The sequence below is a fragment of the Symsagittifera roscoffensis genome, chromosome 1 (assembly GCF_963678635.1).
Source record: "Symsagittifera roscoffensis chromosome 1, txSymRosc1.1, whole genome shotgun sequence".
Classification (NCBI taxonomy): domain Eukaryota; kingdom Metazoa; phylum Xenacoelomorpha; order Acoela; family Convolutidae; genus Symsagittifera; species Symsagittifera roscoffensis.
This window is the reverse complement of record NC_087062.1, coordinates 93171876-93198903: the sequence shown is the minus strand read 5'-3', so window position 1 is coordinate 93198903 and position 27028 is coordinate 93171876. Positions and strand designations below refer to the sequence as shown.

The 27028-nt window shown below is 36.5% G+C and overlaps 1 protein-coding gene across 1 annotated transcript; it reads left to right on the top strand.

Moving 5' to 3' along the window:
* The first annotated feature begins 1156 nt into the window (after positions 1–1156).
* LOC134857238 (uncharacterized) lies at positions 1157–20449 on the top strand. Its single transcript, XM_063873615.1, has 8 exons — positions 1157–1574; positions 1792–2136; positions 6438–6655; positions 9534–9712; positions 10196–10422; positions 17408–17715; positions 18246–18352; positions 20015–20449. The coding sequence occupies exons 1-8, from the start codon at positions 1387–1389 to the stop codon at positions 20282–20284; spliced, it is 1842 nt and encodes a 613-aa protein (XP_063729685.1). The 5' UTR covers positions 1157–1386; the 3' UTR covers positions 20285–20449.
* The last annotated feature ends 6579 nt before the right edge of the window (positions 20450–27028 follow it).

Genomic DNA, 27028 nt, shown 5'->3' with positions numbered 1-27028 from the left:
AACAGAAAAATTACTTGAAATCTTTGCAAACGGCATAGGAGAAAAAAAGCCTAAAATGAAATTCCCGAGCTGTAATGGCTTGAACCGAACATTGTCTGCGTCGCAAATTTTAAAATAAGCAATTAAACTGTGAATGTTCCGAGTACTGAAAATAGAGAAAATTTTCATTCGAGTTTTAGTTTTTTGTTTCGCACGCGATATCAGTAGCCATAAATAACCATTGGATCGGGTCGAGTGATATATCATATTGAAGCTTTTTCAGTCGTGTTTCCTACGAAATTCAAAAATATTTTGAAAATTTCTCAGTGTTGAGAAGAAACCTGTTTAAATATTTTAGTTTTTGGTTTAATTTTGAGCAAATATGCTGAGCGAGCAGGCTTATTTTTTTCAACTAAAAATACTTTCCACAATTAATCATCATAATGGGTGGAGAGATTGATTATATGGAGGGTTTTTCAGTTCTGATTCGAGCGACTTTTAAAAATTTCGAATAAAAAAGGTACCAGAGTTTTTGATACTATTTAGCGCCGTTTTTCGAGTAAAAATGACGCTAAAAAACCATTGCAAAAAATTAACCATTGTTTTTTTTCTGGTCATTTTTTGACAAAAACCGTTGCTCGATTTACTTAATTTACTGTGACTGTCGAATATGCCTGAATTTTAGGTTTTTGTACCTAAGCACAAGAAACAGCACTAATTTGAAAAATCAAACATGAAAAACTTTGTATTTTTCAAGAATATGGTCGGAGCACTCTGTGCACTGCAACCGGCTATCCTTGTTTATGTTTGTTTTTATAGCATAATGATTTTAATTTTGAAAATATCTGAATTTTGTGCTCCAATTTTTTTCAGCTAGTGGATTCAATTTTCAAATTTAAAACTTTTATGCTAATCGAGTTTTATGCTAGTCAATACACCACACTTTTTTATATACAGAAAATCAATACGCGACAAGGTTGATCGCTGAAGCAACCAAAAACCGAACAGATGGTTTCAAATCGATTCGGATGATGGATGATTCAGTCTAGCATGCAGTGTCGGTTTATACTTGAGAGCAAAACATAAACGATTATTTCCCATGAAACAGAATTTGCAGAGTTTTTCACCATTGGCCATAACTGAACCGGTTTAAAAATTATAGTTTTTAAAAATAGTTAATCTGAAACATTTAGATTTGATTTTGTACCCATAAAGTTTTGAACGTCACAAATTTTTTGGACTGGAAAGACGGTTTAGTTTGACTTTTAGCTTCATAAAATTGCCATTTAAAGTTTCAATTTTGGTTGCAGCATATAAATAATAATAAAAACTTTAGTGCCATCGGCAATTATTCCGCAAAACCTGTTTTGTTTTTCAAAAAACAAACTGATTCTTCCACTTGAAATAATGTCATACGAGAGACTGTACGTTCCGAATTCAGATGGAATATTTGAATCGCCGCTCGGAGAGTTCGACACTTCTTTGTACACGGACAGATGGGTGACTGTCGCGGACTACTTGGAAGAAGTGTTCACCCTAATGTACCCCCACAGCAGAGTTATTGAGGCGTTGACAGACAGAAATATCTCATACAGGTCATAGCTTTCACAGCAATTTTCGCCAGATTTTTAAAAATAAATATCGTCATAACTGTCTTTATACCTGGGTGCAATTTCCGTTTTCTATGTTCTTATTTAAATTTTAAATCGAAAAACTATAACTAACCTGAATGAAATCTCGATAGTGGGTAATTTAATTGTTAGGTTTGAAGGATCGGAAACTTATGAGAAATTTTTGCTCATATTTTTGCAGCCATTTGTTCGCTGTCGGACAGAGAGTGAAATCGCAGCTAATCGACGCCGGACTTGAAAGGTCAGACCAGAAGAATGAGACAAGAGAGAGTAAGGCAAATGAAAAGAATGAAACGAATAAGATGAATGCGATGAATGGGGGTGTTTGCACTAGAGAGAAAACGGTCATCCTCATGGTGGGGGAGAACAGTTTGGAGTGGCTGGCGGTCTTCATTGCCTGTCATCTGATGAGGGGCGAAGTTGTCTTCTCTGCCACCCACCCTAGCTCCCCCTGGCCTGAGATTAGCAGGAGTATCACCACAACATGTGCAACTGTTCTTGTACTCACAAGAAATTGCTATCAAAAGTAAGCAGTGTGCGGTGTGAAAAAATTTATTTAACCGTTTCAAAGTGCGCGATTTACGTTTCAATGTTTCGACAAACTTCACCAGATATGAGTCAATCGAAGCAAACAATTTATAAAGATTTTCAAAGGTTTCTTCTTTGTCTTTGGTCGAAAACGCGTTAGAACTTTTCCCGAAATTTAGGAGGTGAAAATTTTGAAATTGAAAAATTTTCCTTACGACGCCGCGCTGGGTAAATTTTTTACTGGTTTGGATTCCACATACTTTGTCTCTTTTTCCCGCAAAACTGGAACTGGATTCCACATACAATCTTTGAATTGGTATCAAAGAACAAATGCTTAAAAACTAGGAACCACAGACAATGAGGAATTCAAAGACAAATACTTGCCTTGCTTATTGTATTACTATTGCTTTGTATTATAAGTACAAACGAGTTTTTTTTCAGTTATAGCGAACTCCACTAAAAGTAGCTGGTTTCCAGCAATTGTCAGCGATTTAAAATTACTCAGTTTGCAACCAATTTCTTTCAATTCTGCTTGCCAAATTTTTTCTAAATTATTTTAAGGCGCCTGTGGCAAAATTTGACCGAGACTAATTCATTCAAAAAGCTCAAAAACGTGATTTTTGGCCTGTTTTCTTTCTAAATGTTCCCTCCTGCTCAGAAATCATTGTTATTCAGAAGGTTTTAGGTGAACTCGAATAAACTGGTTAACTTAAAAAAAATTGACAGACTTAAAAATTTTGTTTTGTTTTTGGGCTATACCCCCCTTATGATGAAAAATGAAATTATATATTTTTTTGTACTACAAAATGGGATCAATTCTCCTAGAAAAAGCAAGATGCTGAGGTGAGACAGATCTCAAACTGGCTGTTTTTTTATATTTTATGCTGTTTTTCTTTGCATTATATTCTTAAAATGAACCCAAATGCTTTTTTAATTGTAACTTAATTCCTATTTTTTGTATTTTTATTTCGACGTTTGGAATATCAGCACTGCAAACTTTAGTAAAATAAAGGCATTTTCGTAATTTAAAACTTCAGTTGGTATCAATAAAGGCAGGGGGATATAACCACAAAACATGCCAGCGTTTCATTTATCCGTAACGGATAAAACTATCATAAGAGATAACGCATAAGCCTATTCAAGAGACAATCTCAATCTATCTCATATGTTGTTTGTTGACTTAATTTTGTCAATAATAAATAATTATATTTCATCAGATTTTGTTTTCTTTCGTTTTTGTGGTGTTTTTTTTGTTCACGCAAATACTTGCTTATAACTACGGAACAAAATAGCTCGAGTTTAAGAGGTTAAGACCATTCATCCACGAGGGAAAGGACCAACATACGAACTGTACATCTCATCACGGCGAACTGCTGTTATGCCCCTGCATAAGAACTACATGCAATTTGATTTGGTTATTTTTCTTGGATGGGTAATGTTGCTTCGCCCTAAAGCAACAAGAACGGATCATGGTGGGCCTCGAACATCCGACCTTACGATTGAGAGGCGGAGACGTAACTACTTCTACACCTCTGGGGCGTTTTTTTTTGCTGCGATCTCAAATAGAATCAACAAAATGGATAGAATTTGTAATCGACTATCATCTGAGCATGTTTTTGAGCCTTTTCCGATTTTGTGTTTGACGGAAGGGGTGTTTCGAACGCGGAAATTGCGTCAAATGTTTACATGTGTTCGAACAATTTCACTCGAAACATATGTCAAACACCTTGACGCATATATTGGTCATTTTTCGATCAGAGCAGTAAGTGAATCAGTTCAACAGTCTTCGCTTGTTCATTCTTCCAGCCATCCATCAGTAAAAATTATAATGTTGCCTGATAATTTTTCTATAAACAAGGTCATAGCAATCAGGTACTAGAAGTTTTTGTTGCTTTTTTTTATGAAAGTAAGGGCTAAAACCGGATATGAAAAATTTACCAATGCATCACTTGCATTTTATCCTGTATACAAGTGTTTTTGCTTTGTTTGTAGATAATATATACAAATCCTGCAGCGGAAAGTTATGTCCTAAAATTCATTACGTACGATTTTCAACTTTTTTTGTTATGGGTTTTAAAGCTTTTGGCTGATTTGCCCAATGGTTTTTCAAAAAGTTTTTAGTTTTTTTTTATAGAACTAAATTCCAATTATTTTAAATTTTAAAATTTTTAAATCGTTTTAAAATGGTAGCTTTATTAGAAATTGTACTCTATGCTTTTTGAGAGAGATGCTGCACTTATAATATTTTTTCGGTGAAGTTTACTGAAACTTTGAATAAATATATTATGGATTTTCTTGCAGAAAATTTTGGATAATTTTTTGTCAACTGTTTTATAATTTGTTTTCTTTATCATTGCTATTGTTTTAAATAAGTATTTCCTAGATTTTAATTTTTGAATGCATAGTCGTTTTGAGCATAAAATTGCGGTTTAGGAAGCTTTCACTGCTATCAGAACTAAAAAAAATTATCAAAAATTCATTTATCGTTTCTACACTTGCGAAGCGAGATTATTACTACTTAACTTCTTTTAAGTCGCAAATTTTGGGGTCAATTTTGGATAACCTTCACAGTTTTCCAAAAGATGAGTTTTGACATTCGAATAGTTATAAGTTAACAGAGTTGATGCTTTTTTAATTCATCAAATCAACCGAAAAAAGTGATTTATTTCAAAAAATAATAATTATTAACACTCGATTCAGAAGATTTCCAACTCAATATATCTCGCAGTTTTTGAAATGCATATTTTTAAGGTGGTTTTATGCTTTGCAATGTGTTACATGCAAAGTTAGTGTGGATGCCTTCAATTTGTTAAATTCCAATTTATTACTTGCAAACTTCAGTCTATTTGTAGTTGGTGCCGCTTTTGATGAATCGCATTGGCAATTTAAAAGCATATGTAGCTTCTTTATTCGTGAATAGTGTTTTTCCATTGTTAAGCTTGCGTGGTTGAGTGGATAGTGCGTGATACGCAAAATCTCTTGATTGCAGTAGGTCGCAGATTCGAATCCTACACGGGGCCGAGTTTTTGCTAAATCGAGGCTTATTTCTACTTTTCTTATTTCACCTGATAGAGCTGATTTTTGGTCGTGTTCTTGCAAATGTTTGCAAAGTGCAGCTTCGCCTCTGTGTAAACGTTCAAATTTATTTAAACCCCGGTATTTTTTCTTCGGTAAAGTTTTTCATTGCAAATTTGAGCAGCAAATTTTTAGTTTAAATTTCTGGCTTTTATACTTTTCTGTTAATGTTAAAAAAACGAAAAATGTTCGTTTATTTGGCTGCGAGGACTTAGTTTCCTTCTTATTTTGTTCGGACTTAGTTTCTTGCATTTAAGCGTCGTAAAATACGTTGAAATTAATACATTCTTTTGTAGATTGATTCAGAGTAACAGCCCAAAAGACTTTCTCAGTTATCGGTTGAAGTTGTCAAAAAACTTCAAACTTTCTCGAAAAGCTTTTTTGTGGTGACATTGTTTTTGTTTACAAGAGAACTTGGCAATTTAAATTTTTTGGCTTACGACTAACAAGCCTTTCAAATTAAAACGTAGTTTTAATTTAAAGTCGATTACTTGCTTAAAAGATTAAGCAAAGCATTTACTACCTTGCTTGAAATTATTCTAAATTCAGTGATTGCTTCGACTTATTTTGTGGGATAACTTCTAAGCTTGGCAAGACAAAGAGCAGGCGTAATTTTTCGCACTAAATTTTTTTCAACTTTCAAAAATGCATTTTCTGAGCTACTGAGTTTCGGCTCACTTTGCTAGCTTTGTTCTGTCAACGCAAAATTTTTCTGAAAGTTCAGCGATTTAAAAATTTTTGTAATACAATATCGAGAAGTTTTTCAATAGCGCAGGTAACTGAGTTTCAAGATTTTCTGTTTTTTTTTCTTGTTTTTTTCTTCGCAACGAAGGTGTCTTTGGCTTAAATGGGTCTGATTTGTTATGTTGGTTTCTTGCTTGGTATTGCATTGTTTGAAAAGCCTTAGAGTTCATGTGCTATGTATGAGTTCATGTGCTTCATTGAACAAATTTAATTTGGAATGTTAAAAGTTTTTCTTCTACACAAATTTTTAAGCATAATTACTGCGCGGTAACTTTTTTTAAAGCTGATTTAACTCTGGAAGTCATTTTTGTCGACTGCCTTTCATCAAATCAAATTTATTTTCACTTGACAAGCGTATGAACATTTTGGTTGATGTTTTTTGGGCAGGCTTTTCAAAAAGTTTCAACTCGGTGGCTTTCGTCTATGTTTTTTGGTATTCCACATAACTGTCGTAGAAATTCATGTGTTTGACCTTTTCAGGATAGCCGAGGAAATAGACCATCCATTCCTGACACATGTCATAATCACCGACTCCAGAGGAGGAGAGGGGCTTGGAAAGGGGGAGGGGGAGGACGAGGGAGGGGAGAGTTATGAGGTCACTTTGACCAGTACGAGACGGGAGCAGATAGAGAACCCTGAGTACGACAGACATGAACTGGACGATGTTTGCCAGATGCTGCTTTCTTCTGGAACATCAGGTAAATTCCAAACCTATTCTGAATGATTTTGTGACCTATAGGTTGTAAAGGCTCTTTCACCGTCCCCTCCCTTCAATTTCAAAAATTTATCCTGTGCGTTAGCCATTGACTTTGCGAGACAATCGGGAAATGTTAGCGCAAGTTTAATTCGGTAAAAATTACAAGTGGTCGGAAACGGTGGGTGGATTGAGATGATACATGATTAAAAGGATTTTTGACAGAACATATTGGTGCTTGCTCAAAACATGATAGATTTAAAGTTATCTAAATGAGTAAAAATCAAAATGGTAGAAAACGATGTCAGCTTAGAATTAGGTTAGCGATATCTTCAAAATGGTATAGGGAAATAGAAAAAAGACTGAATATAAAATCATCCCAAGCATAAATATTCCAAATTTTCTTCAAAAGTTGGAACCGCAAATGTCAATTTCATTTAGTTTTATATACGGCAAAATGCAGGCTGTTGGAAACTGCAAATTAAGGTCAACGAATCTCGAAATTGAGTCACTTTCATTCCTTTGTATGGGCATACCAATCAACACACTTGCTAATAGGCATGTAAATGGAATCCGCAAAATGTAAGTGGAATCCGCAAAATGTAAGTGGAATCCGCAAAATGTCAGTGGAATCCGCAAAAATAAATGGAATACGCAAACAAACTGCGGATTCCATTTACAATTTGCGGATTCCATTTACAATTTGCGGATTCCACTTACAGTTGCGGATTCCGCAACAGCTCAATGTAACTACACACATGTCTTATTATTTGTCTGTGGATCTCACAAACTGTTTTGGATTCCGCAAATACAATTGCGGATATTTTTGGAGCGATTTTGAGCGGTAAAATATTTTAAGTATTTCATTGTGGAATCCAAAACAGCAAAAAACATCAAAGAAAAATAGCAATGTTGCGGATTCCACGACAAATCTGATTTTGGCCTGTTGCGGAATCCGCTTCATATGCACAGAATGCACAGTTTGGCCTCGTAATGTGAGTTTTTTTTTCTTCAGACAAATTTCGACTTTTAACTAGCCATTTTTGACGGATTTTTTAATCATTCGAAAAGTATTGCTGTCTTGAATTTTATCTGTGATCTTTTTTCGTAAAGTAATGGGGCTTAAAGATTGCCATTTTGGCCAATTTGGGACAATTAACGCGCTATATATTCGCGCTATAAACGCGTAAGCGAAGAGTTAATCCGTCTTAGAAATCGTTCCAAATTGGTTGAAAAAAACTTATTTGCCATAATTGATTTGTTACAAGGAGCAAAGTTCATCCTTTTGTACTTTATACGGCAGGTATTGGGTTAATTTTCATACAAAATTTCAATTTTGAGAAAAAAATTTTTTCATTTTGTTTTATTTCATTTAGTTTCTTAATGTTATTACTGCTCCATAAACCTTTAAAGGCAGTCGGAAAATTCAGGGTTTTGCCCTGATACGAGCATTCTTGTTCCAATTAGGCCTAATTTGCAATAATCAACTAGCCATAACTTAACAAAATTAAGTCGCAGCTGAAATATTTTTATAGAATTTGAGCTAATCGAAACCAATCGAAACTAATTTAGCAAAAACCATCAAAAGCGACTAGTTACAAATCGCAATTGGTCGGAAGAAATAAAGATTTCTCGTATCATCAAGTCAAAGCCGTGAATATTTCTACTACTTATTTTTCTGAGATTTTTAAGAAAACCATCCCCCACGCGCAATGTGAAGTCAAAAGTGATATAGTTTGCATGCAGCAAAGAAATAATAGATCAAAAACAAGCTTCAGTTCAATTTGGAATTATTTCTAGGGCGGATTAAATCTCTTCCTTCGCGTTATTAGCAGAAAAATATTGCGCGTTGGTTGTTCGGAAATGGCCAAATTGGCTATCTTTAAACTTGAATGTACCTTCATTAAATCGGTTTTGAAATGGAAAAAAGTTAGATAAACTTATCAAAACAAAAACGAAAAAAATGTGAATATTTTTTTGGTGTTTTTGTTTAAAGAACTCCCCATACACTCAACTTAAAATATCTTGCTAATGCAAAATAATTTGCCTCAATTCAATTTGGAACGGAATAAACGGCCGTATATCAATAATAGCACAAAAACTCTCGGGCTTTATTTTTTTTAAATAAGGTAAGTTGACAGTTTTCAGATCCTTATGGCTGTTCAAAAAATCAAAGGTAAAATATATTTCAAATTTCTATAAAAGATATATTTTAATTTATACTCAAGACATCAGTAGCTTTCAGATGTATCATAAACCATATCAAAATTGCTAAATTAAAGGCAAAAATTGGGGAAAAAAACAATTACCCCGATCACAAATACTCGAAATAAGATGCTAAAATTTGTTGAAATTCTTAGAACACAATTTATACTTACATTTTTTATGACAACAATTATAATTTCGGTTCTACGGGAAATTACTTTAGTTTAGTCGGCTCAGTTGCCGCTTGTTAATTTTTTAAAAATCCTTAATTGCCGTCAAAAGTGTTTCTGGACGTGTTTTGGGCAAGTAGAACATGATTCCAGACAGCTTTTTGATGTTTTATGGTTTTTGAAGTTTTTTTTTGGTCTTTTTTAGAGTTATTGGCTTTCTTTTCCTGTCTGCTAGCTTGCACTGCTAATTTTATATTGTATCGCAAGTGGTGCGAGGCTCCGCTTTGCCTCTGTGTATTATCGCGTAGCCATCTTTTATTATACGAATTGATTGGATTTAGTGTATTTAATGTTTTTAATTTTTACGCATATATTTAGTTCGGTTTTCATGACAATTGAATGAGTTGAATCTGTTTCTTGTTTCACATTTACTTTTTTTTTCACTAATTTTTAAATTCAAAAAATTTCCATAAAAAACATCCTCAACCTTTTACTTTGAATGTTTAGGTTCGCCTAAGCCAATCAAAATCAGCCCTCAGATGATCTTCTACAACATCTTGGCCTTGGCCTCCAAGGGAACATATGTATACTCTCCAGCTGACATATCCCTTCTGGCCCAGCCTCTTTCCCACGTGGGGGGCCAAAACATTGCGTTCCTCAGTGTTATCTACCATGGACCCTCATTGGTACTACAAAATTTTGTATCTTATGTTTTTTTTTCAATTTTTTTTTTACCATTTTACTTTTTCGAGCCGATATTAGGATTAAAAGTGAAATCTGCATTTTTAGGCTATTGTTTCATTTGGAAAAGAATACCTTGCGAAAATGACATTACTTTAAGTAGGGCTTTCATTTTTAATCCTAATATGGGTTCTAACAAGTATAAAGGGTAAAAAACTAACAGAGTTTCACTCAGTCTTAGATCGCAACCGACGATATCAGTGATTTATTAGTTTTCAAAGGTTTTAGGTTTTAAAAGATATATTCGAATCGAACCGCGCTTTTTTTGTTCTTCTACCATTATAGTCTCTTGTGTTATATAATCCCCAGTCCCTTGTGATATATAATCTGAAATATGCATCCTCACTTTTTTTGCAAAAATTTGGCCGCTTTGGAAAAAAAATTTCCAAAATAAATGCTGACGTAGATGTCATTAGTCATGCACTTAGGTAGTGACTGATTACCCCGGGTCAGTGGGAGTGCTAGAAATGGTGCAAAAGTACAAAATGACTCACATCATAGCAGTTCCTGTGGTGCTGAATTTCCTGTCCCAGTACGAACAACTAGATCAGTTTGACCTATCTTCTCTCAAGTATATTTTGGCTGGAGCAACAATTCCTAACTTTGAAAAGGTCAATCTGCTCCTGAGGAGGGCAAAACTGGAGGGAAAGTGCAGGTAATTTTAACTAGTAATTTTGTTCAGTAGTAATTAGTACTTATAATCAGGGGCGGATTTAGGGGGGGTGTGAAAAATGCAGGTTCAATATCTTTAATTCACTGAACTAAGATTGACTCGTTTATTCTTTAACGGTTAACAACAATGAATCCAAACATCGCAGACTAAACTTAAGGTTGGCAGGTATTAATTAATTAGTAGCCGCACCAGACACATAGCTAACCAATGGCGCCAACACGTAATATATGATTAGATACTATATATGACATTCCCTCAACAATCAATTTTCAAACAACTGTTTTAAAATTATCCAACGGAAATGTTTGAGTTTTAGACCAGCGATAGTCCACCCTCTCCCTGGGCATGAGTTTTAGTTTAACAAGTTTCTTGAGTTTCCTTTTTCACTCCCTCTTTCAAATGTGCCTTCCTGCTCAATTAGTGTCCCGCTCTCTGTCTTCCTCTCCTTTGGATGTTCTCGCTTTCAATATACTATCTATCATAACCCCGCCGAATTTAGATACCGCCGTCCGCTTCCTGGTACTTTTCCGTGATCCTGTTCCATCTTCTGATTCTTGACTAGAGTATGATACGAGACGTAAGCGTCGTACTCGTTCCCCTTTCTTTTTAGAATGTTTCCCCCCTCGTCCTTCGTTACTCAAATTTGGGGCACTCCCCCCTTGCTCGTTGCTCATAGTCTGGACCTCCGTGTCCACCCCCTGGGATTTTCCAGCTCCGCTTCCTTCGGATAAGTTTGGTCTTCCAATTCCGTCTTCTACATCGTTATTCATTTTTGGTTCATTTCCTTCCACATCTCGCCCTGGTGCTATTGTTGAGTTCCCTGCGTGTTTGGAAATTGTTATTGGCTCGTACTCCGAATCCGAATCGTCCTCCTCCGCTGGTGAAAATTCTCGCACTCTGTTATCAGCCTTAATCTGTGCGCTTGCTTTACTCTGTGTGCTCGTCCCCGCCGCCTGTTCGTTCGCTGCTCGCTTTAGTTCCGCCCGACGTTGCAATGCACTCATAGCTGGGAGTGGTAGTGTTAGCTTACTCGCGGTAGTTGGCGCGTTCGATTTGATGACTTTCTCGGCAACCCCACTTTTCCTAAGTACAGAGCCATTTGCTAGAGTTATAGTGTGCTTAGATTCGCGAATTACTTTTTGGTTTATGGGTCTATACCTTTTATTGCTATCCTTGAGTCGTTGGAACAACAGTTCGGTCCGTTTACTTGGCTGTTTAGACTTTCCCCCACAAGCCTGTTTCCCGTCCCCGTCAGCCATTGGTGTTCCATCCGCCGCCGAAACTAGTTGATTTTGTGTCAGTCGCCTAGGGTGATTCATATGATCGACATCAAACTCCACGTCGGATCGTTCTTCCCAATCCGTTGCCATGGGTTGGATGTTCCTCGGAGCTCTGGGGTCAGTAGAATCTAAATAGGCAGATTTTTGTTTCAACACTCTGGCCCAGTTTAGGTTTTGCAGGGTTGGCTTTTTCGTAAGATTTCGCAGTACCGTATTGGCTTCTCTGCCGTGATGAGCCTCAAACGGCGATATCTTGAGAGTAGCATTTGGGGCAAATCTTAGAGCACTCAAAGCTCGTTCTATCATTGATTCTAAGTTTCCACTATCTTTTTCTTTAGCGTAAGTTAAGACAAAGTTTTTCAGACTGCCAATGGTACGTTCGACACACCCGGTGGCGCGATGATCATTCACGGGTGAATAAATTATTTCAATTCCTTCGGAATTGCAAAATGATTTAACTGCATTCGATGTGAAACTTGTACCTTGATCCATAAAAATTTTCCTAGGGACACCATGTTGAGATATGTATTGTTTAATGAACTTAAGGACCTTGTCGCTTTTATTATTTCCGCAGATCATTGCAGAGGGCCAACGTGAGAATCGGTCAACCGCTACCAAGACATATTTACTTGACTCATTTAAGTATCTAATTGGACCCCAAAAATCAAGCTGTAGGCATTCGTTCGGCTCGCGTGGTTCATAGATCTTCCCAACATCACCTTTGGCGCATAATGGTTTAAGGCTTTTACCTGCATCGGTGCATTCCTTGCATCCATCCGCAGCTGCGACTAAACTCCGGTGGAGATAGGGAAACCAGACATCCCTCGCAGCGTCGAACATACTCGAGCGCCCATGGTGAAACGCATGTATCCGATTAACCACAGCCTTCCTGAGTGGTATGGGGATGACGAGTCGTTCGTCCATCCACAGACAATTTTCCCGCACGTGGAAATCATGTGTGTGCTGTCCGAGGTAGGCACCCATTGCTCTGACCTTCTTTTCCAAATCCGGGTCCTTACTCTCCACCAGTTCTTTTATTGCGCGCATCTGGGGGTCCCCTTTATAGTTCGCTTCCACGAGCTTCAGGTTGAATAGCTCCGGCAGTGCACTGCTTTTGCGGACTATCTTGCAGTCCCGGGGGATTACTGACATGATGACGTTCCCTCCTGCTGGGCATGCCGCCGGAAAAATTTCACCTCCGAATGCCGAAGGAATGGAGATGACTGTGTTGCATCGAATGTCCCTGGTGTGATGCGTCTCCGCCTCCAATCGTGCATCCACAATCTCCACCTCGCTGCTACTGCCGCTCGTTATTTCTGGATGTTTCAACAGTAATTTATTTAATTTCTTCAAATTAAGTGATGTCATTGTAGATATGTGTATTTTGTTAGATCGATAACTTGTTTTGTTAAATGGAGGACTACTGTTTACTGTGGAATTAATATCAGACTCACGTAGTTTACATTCGGTGATTGACTTTACTACTTTTGCGCTTTCCCGGTCATTACACTCAGCTATTCGTTTTAGTGGCTTCTGATTGGTCAACCGATGGTCACGCGTTTTGACGCCCTCTTCCGGTGGAATGTTAACTTTATCGTTTCCAACTTGAATATCTTTAGCTGAAACAATTGATTCCTTTGATGCTTTGATGATCCCTTTATTGGTATCAATATATCCGAGTGAATTGGTAATTGATTTCAATTTTGCCACTGTGAAAGTGTTATCATAAAGACTAACTTTCGTGGCTTCCCCCACCGGATGCCTTGAAAGGTAATCCGCCAGGCCAATTGTAGCCCCAGGCATGTGTTCAATGACAAAATCAAAGGGGATAATTCTATCAATCCAGCGAGTTAATCGACTGAACATAGTCTTGTTTTTCTTATTGTTCCCATTCAATAAAGATAGCAAAGCCTTATGATCTGTCACCACAGTAAATTTCCGCCCGAAAATATAATTTCTGAAGTATTCGGAGCCCCAAACTACGGCCAGCATTTCTAGCTCATTCGTCGAATATTTCTTTTCGGCCGCATTTAAAAACCGCGACGCAAATGATATTGGTCGCCAACCCTCGGTGCCTAGTTGTTCGAGTACCGCCCCCAAACCGTTATGGCTTGCGTCGCACACGATACGTATATCCTTATGTACGTCGAAATGCTTAAGTTCGACAATGTTCGCGACTTGTTTCTTAATCGATTCGAACGCTGTTTGGCAGTCAATTGTCCAGAGGAATTCGTTCTTCTTACTTAGAAGTGGACGTAGAGGCGCCGAAGTTTCCGCTAACGCCGGTAAGTATTTGTGAAGACTATGGATTGACCCCATGAACGATTTCAACTGAGAGAGCGTTTTCGGGGCGGTTAATTTGTCAATTGGATCTGTTTTCCGCACCATTGGTGTAATCCCTGATTTCGTAATCCGGTGGCCTAACCACTCGCAAGTATTTTTCGCAAATTGACATTTTTCTAGCTTCAAAGCCATATTTTCTTTATCGAGTTTCGTTAAAATCTTCTCCACTAAAGCGATATGTTCGATCTTGGTACCTTTCGAAATTACTAATATATCATCAATGAAAGCATGCGCGCACGGAAATTCAGCCAGAATGGCATCCATGACCCGTTGAAATTCCGCCGGCATGGTTGTCAATCCGTAGAATCCTGTTTTGAATCGATATGTACCGGTAGAACGGCCTCCCACCAATGAAAAATTGCAATGTTTACTAGTGTTTTCATTTAAAGGAAGTTGACCGTATGCGTACGTGAGGTCCATCGTTGTAAAAAAAACATCCCCCTGTTTGCGTTCGCTGATAGTTTGCCCTACGATGTCCATTAGTTCTTCAATATTGGGCATTTGGTATTTATTCTTATGCACTTGTTTGTTTAGTTCTCTAGATTCCAGTGCAAGTTTAACAGAACCGTCCTTTTTCACGGTGATGACAATAGGTGAAACAAAATATTTGTCTGAACATTCTTCCAACTTTTGAATATGACCCTGTCCCAACAGTTTTTCAATCTCCTTATCGACTTTTTCCTGTAATGTTATAGGTACTCGCCTACCTTTTTGTTGAATTGGAGTTAGGTTTTTGAAGAAATCTGCCTGCACCTTATAATTTCGAATGCGCCCTACCCTGTGAAAAAGATGTTGAAATTGCTTACAGAAATGTGTCTGCCACTCATCCAGGTCATTGTCCATCGCCACAGTTCCTTCCGTGGTATGTATGCTTTTCACCCCTTCTGTCGATGGTGCTTGTACCAGCATCAGTCCTAGTGAGGGCATTAAATCCCTGCCAATAATAGACGGTCGGCACCCTCCGATGACGTTTATATCCGACGAACAAGTCCATCCATTGGAATGAAGCGTGACTTGCATCTTTCCCAGAAGTTTTAACGGATTGTTTCCGTAATCGCGGAATTGGTCGTCTTGTGGATTCAGCGGTTTCAATTGTACGTTGACTGTCCCCAGGGTACGTTTTAGTTCCCCAATAGTGAAGATGGATATTGGCGAACCACTGTCAATCCAGGCTTGAGTTGCTTTGCCGTTGATTCTTAAGGCTAGTTTGGCCCCCGCGACTTTTAATTCCGTTTCCTCCTTCCGCCGAATTGACATAACCACATACTCCGTCGAACTATCCGAATCCCATCCATGTGCCGGTGTCTTTGAATCAGTCACCCATCCGACAGAACTTCCGTAATTGGATGCACTCTCCTCCGGATAATCTTGGGTAGTCCCGCCATTGGTGTCATCCTCATTTATCATGCCTACGCGACCCCTATTCGCCGATCGACGTCCTCTACAAGTTCGCTCATAGTGTCCCATTTTCTTGCAAAAATTGCAGGTTACATTTCTTGCTGGGCACTTTGGAATGTGGTCCGGGGTAAAACCACTCTGGTCGCAATTGTAGCACTTGCGATCTGCTGCTCCTCCGCGGCCCCTTGTGCCGCCCCTGCCAAATCCACGTCCGCCTCTTTGGAATGGACGACGGTACCCTCCTCTAATTGCGCTTATAGGCTCCGCTTTAATTTGTAGTGAACCCGCTGGTGCCGCAGTAAGTCCCCCACCGGATACTTTATACGACTTTGCGTATTTGTCCCCCCGTTCATATGACAAAGCAATCCGGTAGACCTCATCTGGTGTCTTAGTTGAACGGCATAGCTCCGTTTGGGCTTCCTTGTTGGACATATTTACTATGAATACATCACGTAACACCCGTCGTTCCAATGTTCCCAATGAGCATCTAGCGGCTAGTCCACTCAAAACGGAGTGAAATTCTTCTAGCGTTTCCCCGTCACGTTGTTTCCGAGATAGTAGCTGATACGTCTCGAATGTTTCGTTTCTTTCCTTGCGGAAAACACTCTCAAATTCATCCAACACCCGTGGATATCGGGTAGTCGCCAGGTCCAGATGGGGCTTCCGGTTATGTAATTCGTCCTGTCCACGTTCCCCCAAACACAAATAGAGGTTAGAAATTAGTGTCTGCTCTGCTTCCACTCGATTTTTCCCATTCACCTCCTCTGGCAGACCGGTAATTTGCGCCTCAGTGAGCGTATTAGCAAAATAAAATGCCGTCGGATTGAATGAATGTTTTGCTATTACACCCCAGGTGAATCGTGTAATCCAATGCTCCCACAACATTGGTGCTTCCGTACATTTACTCGGCCAAAATGCCGTAATTCCCAGTGGATTTTTTCCTGATCCCGCGCTTTGTCCTGCTTGCTGCGCCATGTGAAAAATGCAGGTTCAATATCTTTAATTCACTGAACTAAGATTGACTCGTTTATTCTTTAACGGTTAACAACAATGAATCCAAACATCGCAGACTAAACTTAAGGTTGGCAGGTATTAATTAATTAGTAGCCGCACCAGACACATAGCTAACCAATGGCGCCAACACGTAATATATGATTAGATACTATATATGACAGGGGGGGGGGGGAGTCGTTCCTTTTCCTCAGGGATTCGATCCCCTGACGACCCAATGGGTCCCCCCTTTGTACTATTTTGAGATATCCATATTTGGTGACGAACCCTAAAAAATTTTCTAAAGGCGCCTTCGCCGCCAATATATAATAATTTTGAGGGGGAGCGCGCGTCGAAAAAGCGGGATTTTGCTCAGCAACCTCAAAAAAAGCCTAAAACTGTCTTTTTTGGCCTGTTTTTTCAATGCGGCGCTGTAAATTTGACCAAAGCAGGGTCTTTTCAATCAGAATGGAACTTCTCGCGGGAATTTCTTGCCATTCACTCTCCCCTCGCTCTTCCACGCTTCTCGCCATGCTCTCATTCGATCCGATTCTCAATCTTAGCGGTTGAAACGACTGTCGGTTTTGGGTCGACTTTCACGCTGCGTTTCTTCTAATCACTCTCATGTAATCGTAATATTTTGACTCGCTCTCGTCGTATCTTTCTTCATTTCTACCTCGTCTCCTCTGTTCGCTCCATTTCACCATCATTGTACCACTTTGGGTCTTGTGAACAAATAAGGATCCGTTATTGATGTCACATGGAAGGCAAATTTTGGAAATGGCTTCAATATGATGTGTCACTCAAACCTGTTGGGATGTTTTTTCTAGGTACTTGTATTTCATATCGAAATAAATGAACAACTTCAACCAAATCCAAAGAACCTCCTCATCTTCGGTGGTCGGAACAATAAGTGTGGTCGTGAATTTTACCGATTTAATGGCTTTTTTCTTTAGGCTTAAGAACATATACGGCGCATCTGAATTATGTGGGGTAGTATTTGCTACCAACGACCGCCTCCTAACGCCCATAGAATCAGTGGGGGTGTGTGCACCTGGAATCTCTTTCAAAATAGCACGGATGGGGGAGGAAGAAAGAGACAGAATAACCTCTACCGCCCCGGCGTCGGGATTAATCACTGAGCCCGGCGTTGAGGGGCAGATGATGATTAGACTTCCAAATGGGCAACAACTGGATAAGTTGTACTTTAACGACCCCCAGAAGACTAAAGATTCTATGACTGAGGACGGCTTCTACAAAACAGGTTTAGTAATAATTCATCGTTGGATGTAGCGATGACTTTATGAGAAAGATTCAGTGATATAATTCCTTTAGGATTAGCTTCATTTGCTAGTTCATAATTCTGGATTAAAACATTAAACAAAAAGTTGATGTTTCCTTCCAAATCCGTCTTCAAAATCTATCGAGACAAACACTTTTTAATGATAGAAATTTTGAGATGGTTAAGAAAGAAAGTTTAAAGACAACACACATGCCTGCAATATGAAAAATATCTCGTAAAGTTTGTGTTAAAGTTGTAAGATAACTTGCTGTAAACTTTTGTAAGTTAATTGAGGGCAAATCCGATGGCTGCTTATCCCGACTTCAAAATTTGTTTATTTTTTACTGAGGTTGATTGGTCAAAATATTTCGAACATTCGGTCCTTCGGATTATTTATTCCCATTTCTATGATACCTAAGTAATTGACATCTAAGCATAAAAAGAAGCAGTTGTTTTCATTCTGGCTAGAATAATTTTTTTAAATTGTAACCGGTAAAGCTTCTTCGTTTCAGGTGACATTGCAAAGCTAGACGAGAACTGTAATGTGTATATAACTGGAAGAATGAGTGAATCCATCAAATTCAGGGGCTTCTACGTCTCCGCTGACGAAATAGAGGAGGTATGAAAATATAGTATTACAATTGTCCTTTCCGGTAATTGATAGCGTTTTTACTAAAATAAAATTGGCAAAAACTAAAAAAAATTTTTTTTTATTTTTTTTATAATTTTTCCCCACTCAACTTGTGTCTGCTTGAAGAGGTTCGGCTTTTTTCCTCTTTGTAAGTCTTGTTCCGTTGCTAACGTAACATTCATTGAACTTTTATCGTTTTTTTCTAAAAAGTTTTTTTAAGTTGTTTATCGTTATACTTAGTTTTTTTTCAGCATTTTAAGTGTTTTTTCGATTTCTTTGAGGTAACTAGGTATATTTGACTAGTTTTTTTTCAAAAAATTAATCGGAGAATGAAAAAAAATCAAAGAAAATTTTTAGAAGAAAGTGCTAAAAGAAACTTCGAAAGCCAATCTTACTGATACTGAAGTGAAATCCAGTTTTGAGGGCTTTACATGAATTATAAGAATTAAAAGAAAAAAGTAAAACACATACACTCTCGAAGACAAAGATCTTCCCTTTTTTTAAGTTCTGGACAAACATCCGACAAAAGTGGACTTTTGGCTGGAGAAAAAAAACCACAGCAAGGCAAGCATAAGAAATTCATCACTTTCTGCGGAAATAGGAACCAAAGCTGGGCGCTTTTTTAGTTGTTCCCATGAAACAATTTTTCTGGAACCAATTTAATTTAAAAGTTTTCTGATTTTCAAGCTTTTGTTCCATAAAAAAATTTCAAAAAAGTCTAATTGGTAAAATTGTTTGAAATACTTTGGTAAAAAATCTTCTTTTTTCCATTAAAAGGGCCTGCTGCAAAAAAGCGTCTATCATACGACATTTATTGCTCATTTTTAATAAGGACTGAAGAGTCTTTAATATGATACATGATACTATAATTGGACTCCTACGAGCTTAAACACAGTAGAATCTGAAAATTCCGACTGCTTGTTGACGTATTTAAAGTAGTTTTTGATTTGAAAAATTTGAAAAATTTTAATATACATTTTTGGCAAAAAATGGATTCTTTTTTGTTTGTTTTTGTAGTTGACTTTCACACGCACTATCTAAAAAATAAACCAACAGTTTTTGCTTCTGATGACACAAAAAGTAGAACAAATATCTCAATTTAGTTAAGTTTTGATTTAAAGTTAGTTCAATTTCAGAGCCGAATTAAACCACATTTTGTAATTTACAGAAAAGAATGGCAGAATAAACAACTTATTAGAGAAAAAACAAGCGTCTAAGTTGTCAGCTGAAGCCATTGATGTTTTTCAGATTACCAAAAATAATGCATTCAAAGCCGTGGAAAATTACCCTAAAACACCAAGAGTGCTGTATATCAGGGCACGTACCTGAATGATCCGAATGCCCCTCAGCTAGTCTTGAACAACTTTTGTCTAAAAAAGTTTCAATAAACTTGACATTTTGGACTAACTGGCCCTTTTTGGCAGAATCATGATTAAAAAGATACTTCACCTGGGACAAATTGTTTTAACATAAACTAAAAAAAAAAGAAAAAAAAACATTTGTTTTGTTCTTTTTTATTCGCTCGTTTTTCTACAAAGTTTTTGTAACCATAAATTTTTAACCGACGCTAAAGTGTTATTGGAACAATCAAAACATCGCCCTGATAGAAGCAGTCGGGTTTCATCTTCATACTTTCTATTATTTGTCTAGATTGTGATGCAAAGTGACTTGGTTATGGATTGCGCTGTCGTCGGTGAGCCCAGCGTCAGCAACGTGGAGAGCCCAGTCGCATTTGTAGTCCCCTCCCCCAAAGGGACATTAATGCCCCAGGAAAAAATAAAAGAGACACTTATAGCACACGTGGCTGCCTCAGTGTCAGCTTACAAACAGATTAGGGAAGTGTACTTCATAGACCAAATTCCGAGAAACGGAAATGGGAAGACGATGAGAAAAGAGTTGAAGAAAGGGCTCATCAAATGATAAAAACATGATAGCTGACAATTTTGCCCCCTGAATAACATAAACTATTACTCTAGGAAATAATTGTTTAAAATTACTGCTATGTAAGAATAATCTAATTAATTTGAGAAACATCAACATGGGGAACCCTATTGAAATGACAAGCTTAGATTGGCTATTTTCCAGTCCCCCCTTTCATATTCAATTTTGAAAAGCTTATTTAACGTTGTCATAATGCTATGAAATTTAGCGTGGTGAACAAATTGACAACTGTGAACAGATTTGTTCTTTATACTTAACAGCGTAACATCACCCATTTAGCCGTAATAACACGTAAAACAAACATAAAACTTGGTACTTTGAAAGGGGGGAACTGGAAAAGAGCCAAGAGCCCTTAGATTTTCTGGTATCAGGGATCCCTGAATGTGATGAATGTCCGGGTGTGCTATAAAGGTATCTGAAGTTGTTTTCGGCTTAGTAAAGATAAGATAAAACACATTCAAGTTTCGAAAATTTCTTTTATTTCTGCAAATCATTCCACTTACGCAATTTCAAGAACAAAGTGGTATGTTTCTCGTCTAGTTACGCTGTTGTAAAGATCAAAAAAACTTGCCTCAATATAATTTTTTATAGAAAAATGGTCATAAGCGCGCATTATTATACCAAATTGGCTTACATTGGTCATATCCATACCCCTATTGCTACGCGAAAATGGATCATTAAATATCTGTTTTCTTTTTGAGCTCATTTCATCAATATTTTAAAACGCTGTAAAAAAACCTCAAAAATTCAAAAATTCCCGACATAAAAAACATTCGATGCACAATTCCGTCAAATTCTTTCAAAGTCGGAACTGTGATGGAATATTCAGATTAATTTCAATTTTTTGACAGTTTTCGATTTCATAATACTATCTGCAAGATATCAATGCTCTGAGCTCAAAAAATGTTTCACCTATGATCAATTTTGTGTGAAAAAAGTCGGGTTCGGAAATAACCAATATGGTTCACTTTATGAATTTAACAAACAATATAAATGATCGTTAGCGCGTATGCGGCTAGTTACTCTAGCTCAGAAATTTTTTAAAAATGTACTTGGGCAAGTGATTTGGTCTTTTTTAGCAACTAGTCGCAAAGTATATCCTTTTGCATTGTGTGTGGAGCGGGGGGGGGGGGGGGTGAGCATGATATCGCGGGTGTGGGGGATAAATTTGTTTTTTAATTTTATTTATTTTTCTTTCAGTCAAATATGTTTGATGGATGTAATAGAGAATTATTCGGAACTTTTCACTGTTATTTTATTACATTTAATTTTTTAATGTTATTAGTGCTCCATAAAACCTTAAAAGGCAGTCGGAATTTCCAGGTTTTCGCCCTGATACGAGCAGTCTTGTTCTTTTTCTAGTTGAAAGGACGCATCTATCGTATCGATACGTATTCCTAACTATTTACCGTTTTTTGTTCTGCGTATTTGCTTTCGGCTTTATTGTCACATCTTGGAATCGTTTTTTTGCTGTGCGCATTATTTTAATGTTGCTTTTAGTGTTTGATTTACTCGTACATTATATAATTTTACTTACTATGACTTTGTGTTCCCTTCTTCGTTTTTTTTTTCGTATTTCGGCCTAATTTTATCGGCCTAATCACCTAGTTTTGGGTTGAATTAAGGGAAACACAACTTTAACACTGCCTCAGCACTTTTCAACTTGGTTGCATGTTTACCAATCAGTTTGATGTTTTTTTTTCGTTATGGAAAGTTATTTTCAAATTTATAGGAAATTTTTTTATTTTTCTCAGAAACTTCAACTGATTTTCAAAAATGGGTATCAATTAAAATATTGCTTATTCTCTTGTGAGCTGCATAATCCTCTAGAGTTTTTTTACCACTCTGCCTATAGCTTTCGAAAACGTCTATGGGGGTAACATTTGAGCCATTTTTTTTGTAAAAAGAATCTATGGCCCCAAATTTGTGATTGGTTATTCGTTTTCTCCTAAACTACACCTCTCACATCTGAGTTTTTGCATACAATGATTAGAACAGTTCCAAAAGGCTCCCTGAATATGCAGCCAGGCTCAATTTTTTTACACATAAAGTTATGGACCTTGGAATTGTCAAGTTTTTAATTTTTGACCGTTTTTTAAATCGATTTGAATTTTCTCGGAAACTAACCTCTCAAATCTGAATTTGTTGTTTCAATGGAGATCCCTTGCAGTAGAGCTCCTCTGAATTAGGGGCCACTCATAAAATTTTTCTACACAAAAAGTTACCGCACTCAGAAAAGTCAAATTTTTAATTTTTTTGAGCATTCTCGAAAACTTCCCTAAGATATCTGAGATTTTGGGATCAATTCGAAGCACGAGTTATGAGAAGTTCATTTGCTTATGCGACTACTTCCGAATTATTTTGACATCAAAAGTTATGGCCCTTGGAAATTTTGTTTTTGGCCGTTTTTTTGAAAGTTTTTTTTCTGAAACTTTCTCAAATCTGACTTTTTAGGTTCATTCAAACTGACAGGTTGCTTAAGTCATTCGGCATAAGCGGCTACGCCTTATTTTTTCCACACAAAAATCTATGATTCTCCAAAATGTCCAATTTTTGATTTGTTGACCGTTTTTTGGACTTTTCTCGCCAATGCTCCTGCCAAACCTGATATCAAGTTTAAGCAAATCAAAGCAACAGGTTATTGAAAACCTACTTTTATAATTGGCGATGTCGAGCTGTCTTAAGAAAAAATTATGGTTTTCTTTCAGGTCAAAGTTTTGAAACTTCGGCAGTTTTTTGGAAATTTTTTGACTTTACGCGAAAACTACCGTGCAAGTTCTCACGTTGTATTCAATCAATAAACCTCTGCTTAAGCGGCCACAATCGGTTTTTGTGAAAAATTTTACGGTTTTTTGAAAGTCTTTTGACAGTTTCTCAGAACTTTTGATTGTTTTTTCCTGAAATTTTTTCAATTTTCTTGAAACTTGCACAATCAAATCTGAGATGAAAAGTTCAAATATAAAAACCAATTGCCATAATTGTTCCCGAAGAAACGTTGACTCCTTGATATTTTTCAGAGAAAAATTATTTCCTTGAGAAATTAATTATCTCAAAAGTTTATGCACTTCTCAATTTTTTTTATTGGAGAAACAACTAAGATTTTGGGCCAAATCCAATTGTTGAATTCACATTTTTTGTGCCGTGTCAGTATAGCAAGTTCGTTCAATGTCAAGCACGGGCCACCAACTTTAGCTGGGCTCCTAATTGTTTTTTATAGAACTTTGTTTCATAAATTTTTTTCAACATTATTGACTTTATCATTAAAGATATGATTTTTTTTGTGAAAGCAGTACCAGTAACAAAAAAGACATTTAAATACCTGAACCAATCAATTTAAAAAAAGAAAAATTTAACTGCATAATAAGATGAACATAATTATTTACTGGATTTATATGAACACAACATACAAAATAACGCAAACTTATTGACTCTATTCCTCAAACTTTTGAAAAACAATAATTGAAATTTAATTGCTAGACTTGTAAAACTACATAAAAATTCCAATGGAGTCAAAAAAATGATTTTGAAATCTTAATTGGAAATGCATAAATTATAACAACAACTCGAAACTATTTGCATTACGAAAAATGAAAATGAGCATGCATATGAACATTTCAAAAACTTGTTTAATCTAGTCTTCTTATATCAAATTGAACTCCGAAATTTTTGTGACTGTAGTCAAATTCGATCATAGTTTTTTTGGCACTCAGAATAAGGTTTTGTGAAATTTTTTAAAAGTTGGTTGTCTTGCATGATCTTGCAAGCATCTTGCAAGATAACCTCACTCTTGCAAGATCTTGTAAGATAACCTCCATCTTGCAGGATCTTGCAAGAAAAACATCATTTGCAAGGATCTTGCAAGATCATGCAAGATACTCCTCCTTGATCGACTAGGGAAGTCTTTCAGAAAAAGCGGACAAGTCAGTCGTTTTCTTTTTCATGGGTTTATTAAACTTTGCAATTACTTGATACTCCTTTTTCCACACAAAAATCTATGATTCTCCAAAATGTCCAATTTTTGATTTGTTGACCGTTTTTTGGACTTTTCTCGCTAATGCTCCTGCCAAACCTGATATCAAGTTTAAGCAAATCAAAGCAACAGGTTATTGAAAACCTACTTTTATAATTGGCGATGTCGAGCTGTCTTAAGAAAAAATTATGGTTTTCTTTCAGGTCAAAGTTTTGAAACTTCGGCAGTTTTTTGGAAATTTTTTGACTTTACGCGAAAACTACCGTGCAAGTTCTCACGTTGTATTCAATCAATAAACCTCTGCTTAAGCGGCCACAATCGGTTTTTGTGAAAAATTTTACGGTTTTTTGAAAGTCTTTTGACAGTTTCTCAGAACTTTTGATTGTTTTTTCCTGAAATTTTTTCAATTTTCTTGAAACTTGCACAATCAAATCTGAGATGAAAAGTTCAAATATAAAAACCAATTGCCATAATTGTTCCCGAAGAAACGTTGACTCCTTGATATTTTTCAGAGAAAAATTATTTCCTTGAGAAATTAATTATCTCAAAAGTTTATGCACTTCTCAATTTTTTTTATTGGAGAAACAACTAAGATTTTGGGCCAAATCCAATTGTTGAATTCACATTTTTTGTGCCGTGTCAGTATAGCAAGTTCGTTCAATGTCAAGCACGGGCCACCAACTTTAGCTGGGCTCCTAATTGTTTTTTATAGAACTTTGTTTCATAAATTTTTTTCAACATTATTGACTTTATCATTAAAGATATGATTTTTTTTGTGAAAGCAGTACCAGTAACAAAAAAGACATTTAAATACCTGAACCAATCAATTTAAAAAAAGAAAAATTTAACTGCATAATAAGATGAACATAATTATTTACTGGATTTATATGAACACAACATACAAAATAACGCAAACTTATTGACTCTATTCCTCAAACTTTTGATAAACAATAAATGAAATTTAATTGCTAGACTTGTAAAACTACATAAAAATTCCAATGGAGTCAAAAAAATGATTTTGAAATCTTAATTGGAAATGCATAAATTATAACAACAACTCGAAACTATTTGCATTACGAAAAATGAAAATGAGCATGCATATGAACATTTCAAAAACTTGTTTAATCTAGTCTTCTTATATCAAATTGAACTCCGAAATTTTTGTGACTGTAGTCAAATTCGATCATAGTTTTTTTGGCACTCAGAATAAGGTTTTGTGAAATTTTTTAAAAGTTGGTTGTCTTGCATGATCTTGCAAGCATCTTGCAAGATAACCTCACTCTTGCAAGATCTTGTAAGATAACCTCCATCTTGCAGGATCTTGCAAGAAAAACATCATTTGCAAGGATCTTGCAAGATCATGCAAGATACTCCTCCTTGATCGACTAGGGAAGTCTTTCAGAAAAAGCGGACAAGTCAGTCGTTTTCTTTTTCATGGGTTTATTAAACTTTGCAATTACTTGATACTCCTTTTTGACGGCATGATTGAATATTAACGGCATGATGAAACAAGGTTATCTTCAATGGAGTTTATCTAGCAAGATCTTGGGAGAATATTGCACGCTCTTTTAAAGAAATGCATTTTCTGTAACAGAATCTTGCAAGATTCTTGCAAGATTTTGCAAGATAGCCTCCCTTGATCAACTAGAGTAGCTTTTCCAATTTTTGTAGAAACCTGTGATTATATATGCTGGCAAGCGAACAAAAATTTATATCAAAACTTTCCATACACCAATAGGACATCAATTCTCTAAGAAAAAAAGTTATTTCACCTGCAATCCTTGTACGTTAAGTTATGGGGCTACGAAAATTGCCGGTTTGGCAGAGCTAAGCATGATTAGAAGTTTTGGATCTTGTTAACTATTTCCCTCGTTTTGGACCTTGTTATAACTATCCCCCCTATGAATATATGGTTTTTTGACAAGAATTTTTGTATAAAAGATATTTTAAAAATTTCAACAATTAATTGGGACTTTATTTTTGCGCATTTGTATTAGTATACGTCACTTTTTATATAATACATACATTGGGAATTTTAATTAAAAGTAATATCTGAAAATGATTTTAAACTAATGAAAATATGGCAGCCAAAGCTGAATTTCTGAAAAACGAAATAGGGGAGGGGGGATAGTTAACAAAATCATTGTAATCTGCTCTGTCGGAATTTTTGAACTAGAAAAGAACACTTGAAACCAAAATCACCCACTATAATAGATCGGACTTTAAAGGAGTATACCTCCAACTAATACTGGTCTTATAAAATTGGACCCAGAGCCGTTACAAAGGTTTAAAAAATATTTGTTTGTTCAACTCGGGGATTGCACTGAGGAAACTAAGTATGAGTTTCAAACTTGGCAGCGCTTCTTATGTGAGACAACGTATCGAGTCTGATCAAAAATTTTAATGGGTGAATATGGAATCCAAGACGATTAGGTTCCAAGTTTGACAGATTTGTAGACCAAAACTACACGTAAACACGGTTCCCTGCGGCCAATTTCGCACTAGTTAGTTTTAAATGGACATATTAAATATCAAAATAAAAATCACTCAGTGATAAAATGGTATTACTTGAAGCTGTTTATATGAATTGTTTCCAAATGCGTCTTTAAACATTTTATTGCCCAACTGAGCTGGTATATCTAAACGCAGGATTTCACACTTTCTGGGCGGGAAGACGTATTCTAGACAGACTTATTTATCCGAGCAAAGCTTCCATGGAACTTTCTTCAACTTCGTTAAACTGATTCTTCTAA

Excerpts from the sequence above, each read along its gene's own strand:
- LOC134857238 (XM_063873615.1), top strand. The coding sequence starts at position 1,387 with ATGTCATACGAGAGACTGTACGTTCCGAATTCAGATGGAATATTTGAA. Across the intron at positions 1,575-1,791 it reads GACAGAAATATCTCATACAG|CCATTTGTTCGCTGTCGGAC; the intron begins GTCATAGCTTTC and ends ATATTTTTGCAG. Across the intron at positions 10,423-17,407 it reads AAACTGGAGGGAAAGTGCAG|GCTTAAGAACATATACGGCG; the intron begins GTAATTTTAACT and ends TTTTTTCTTTAG.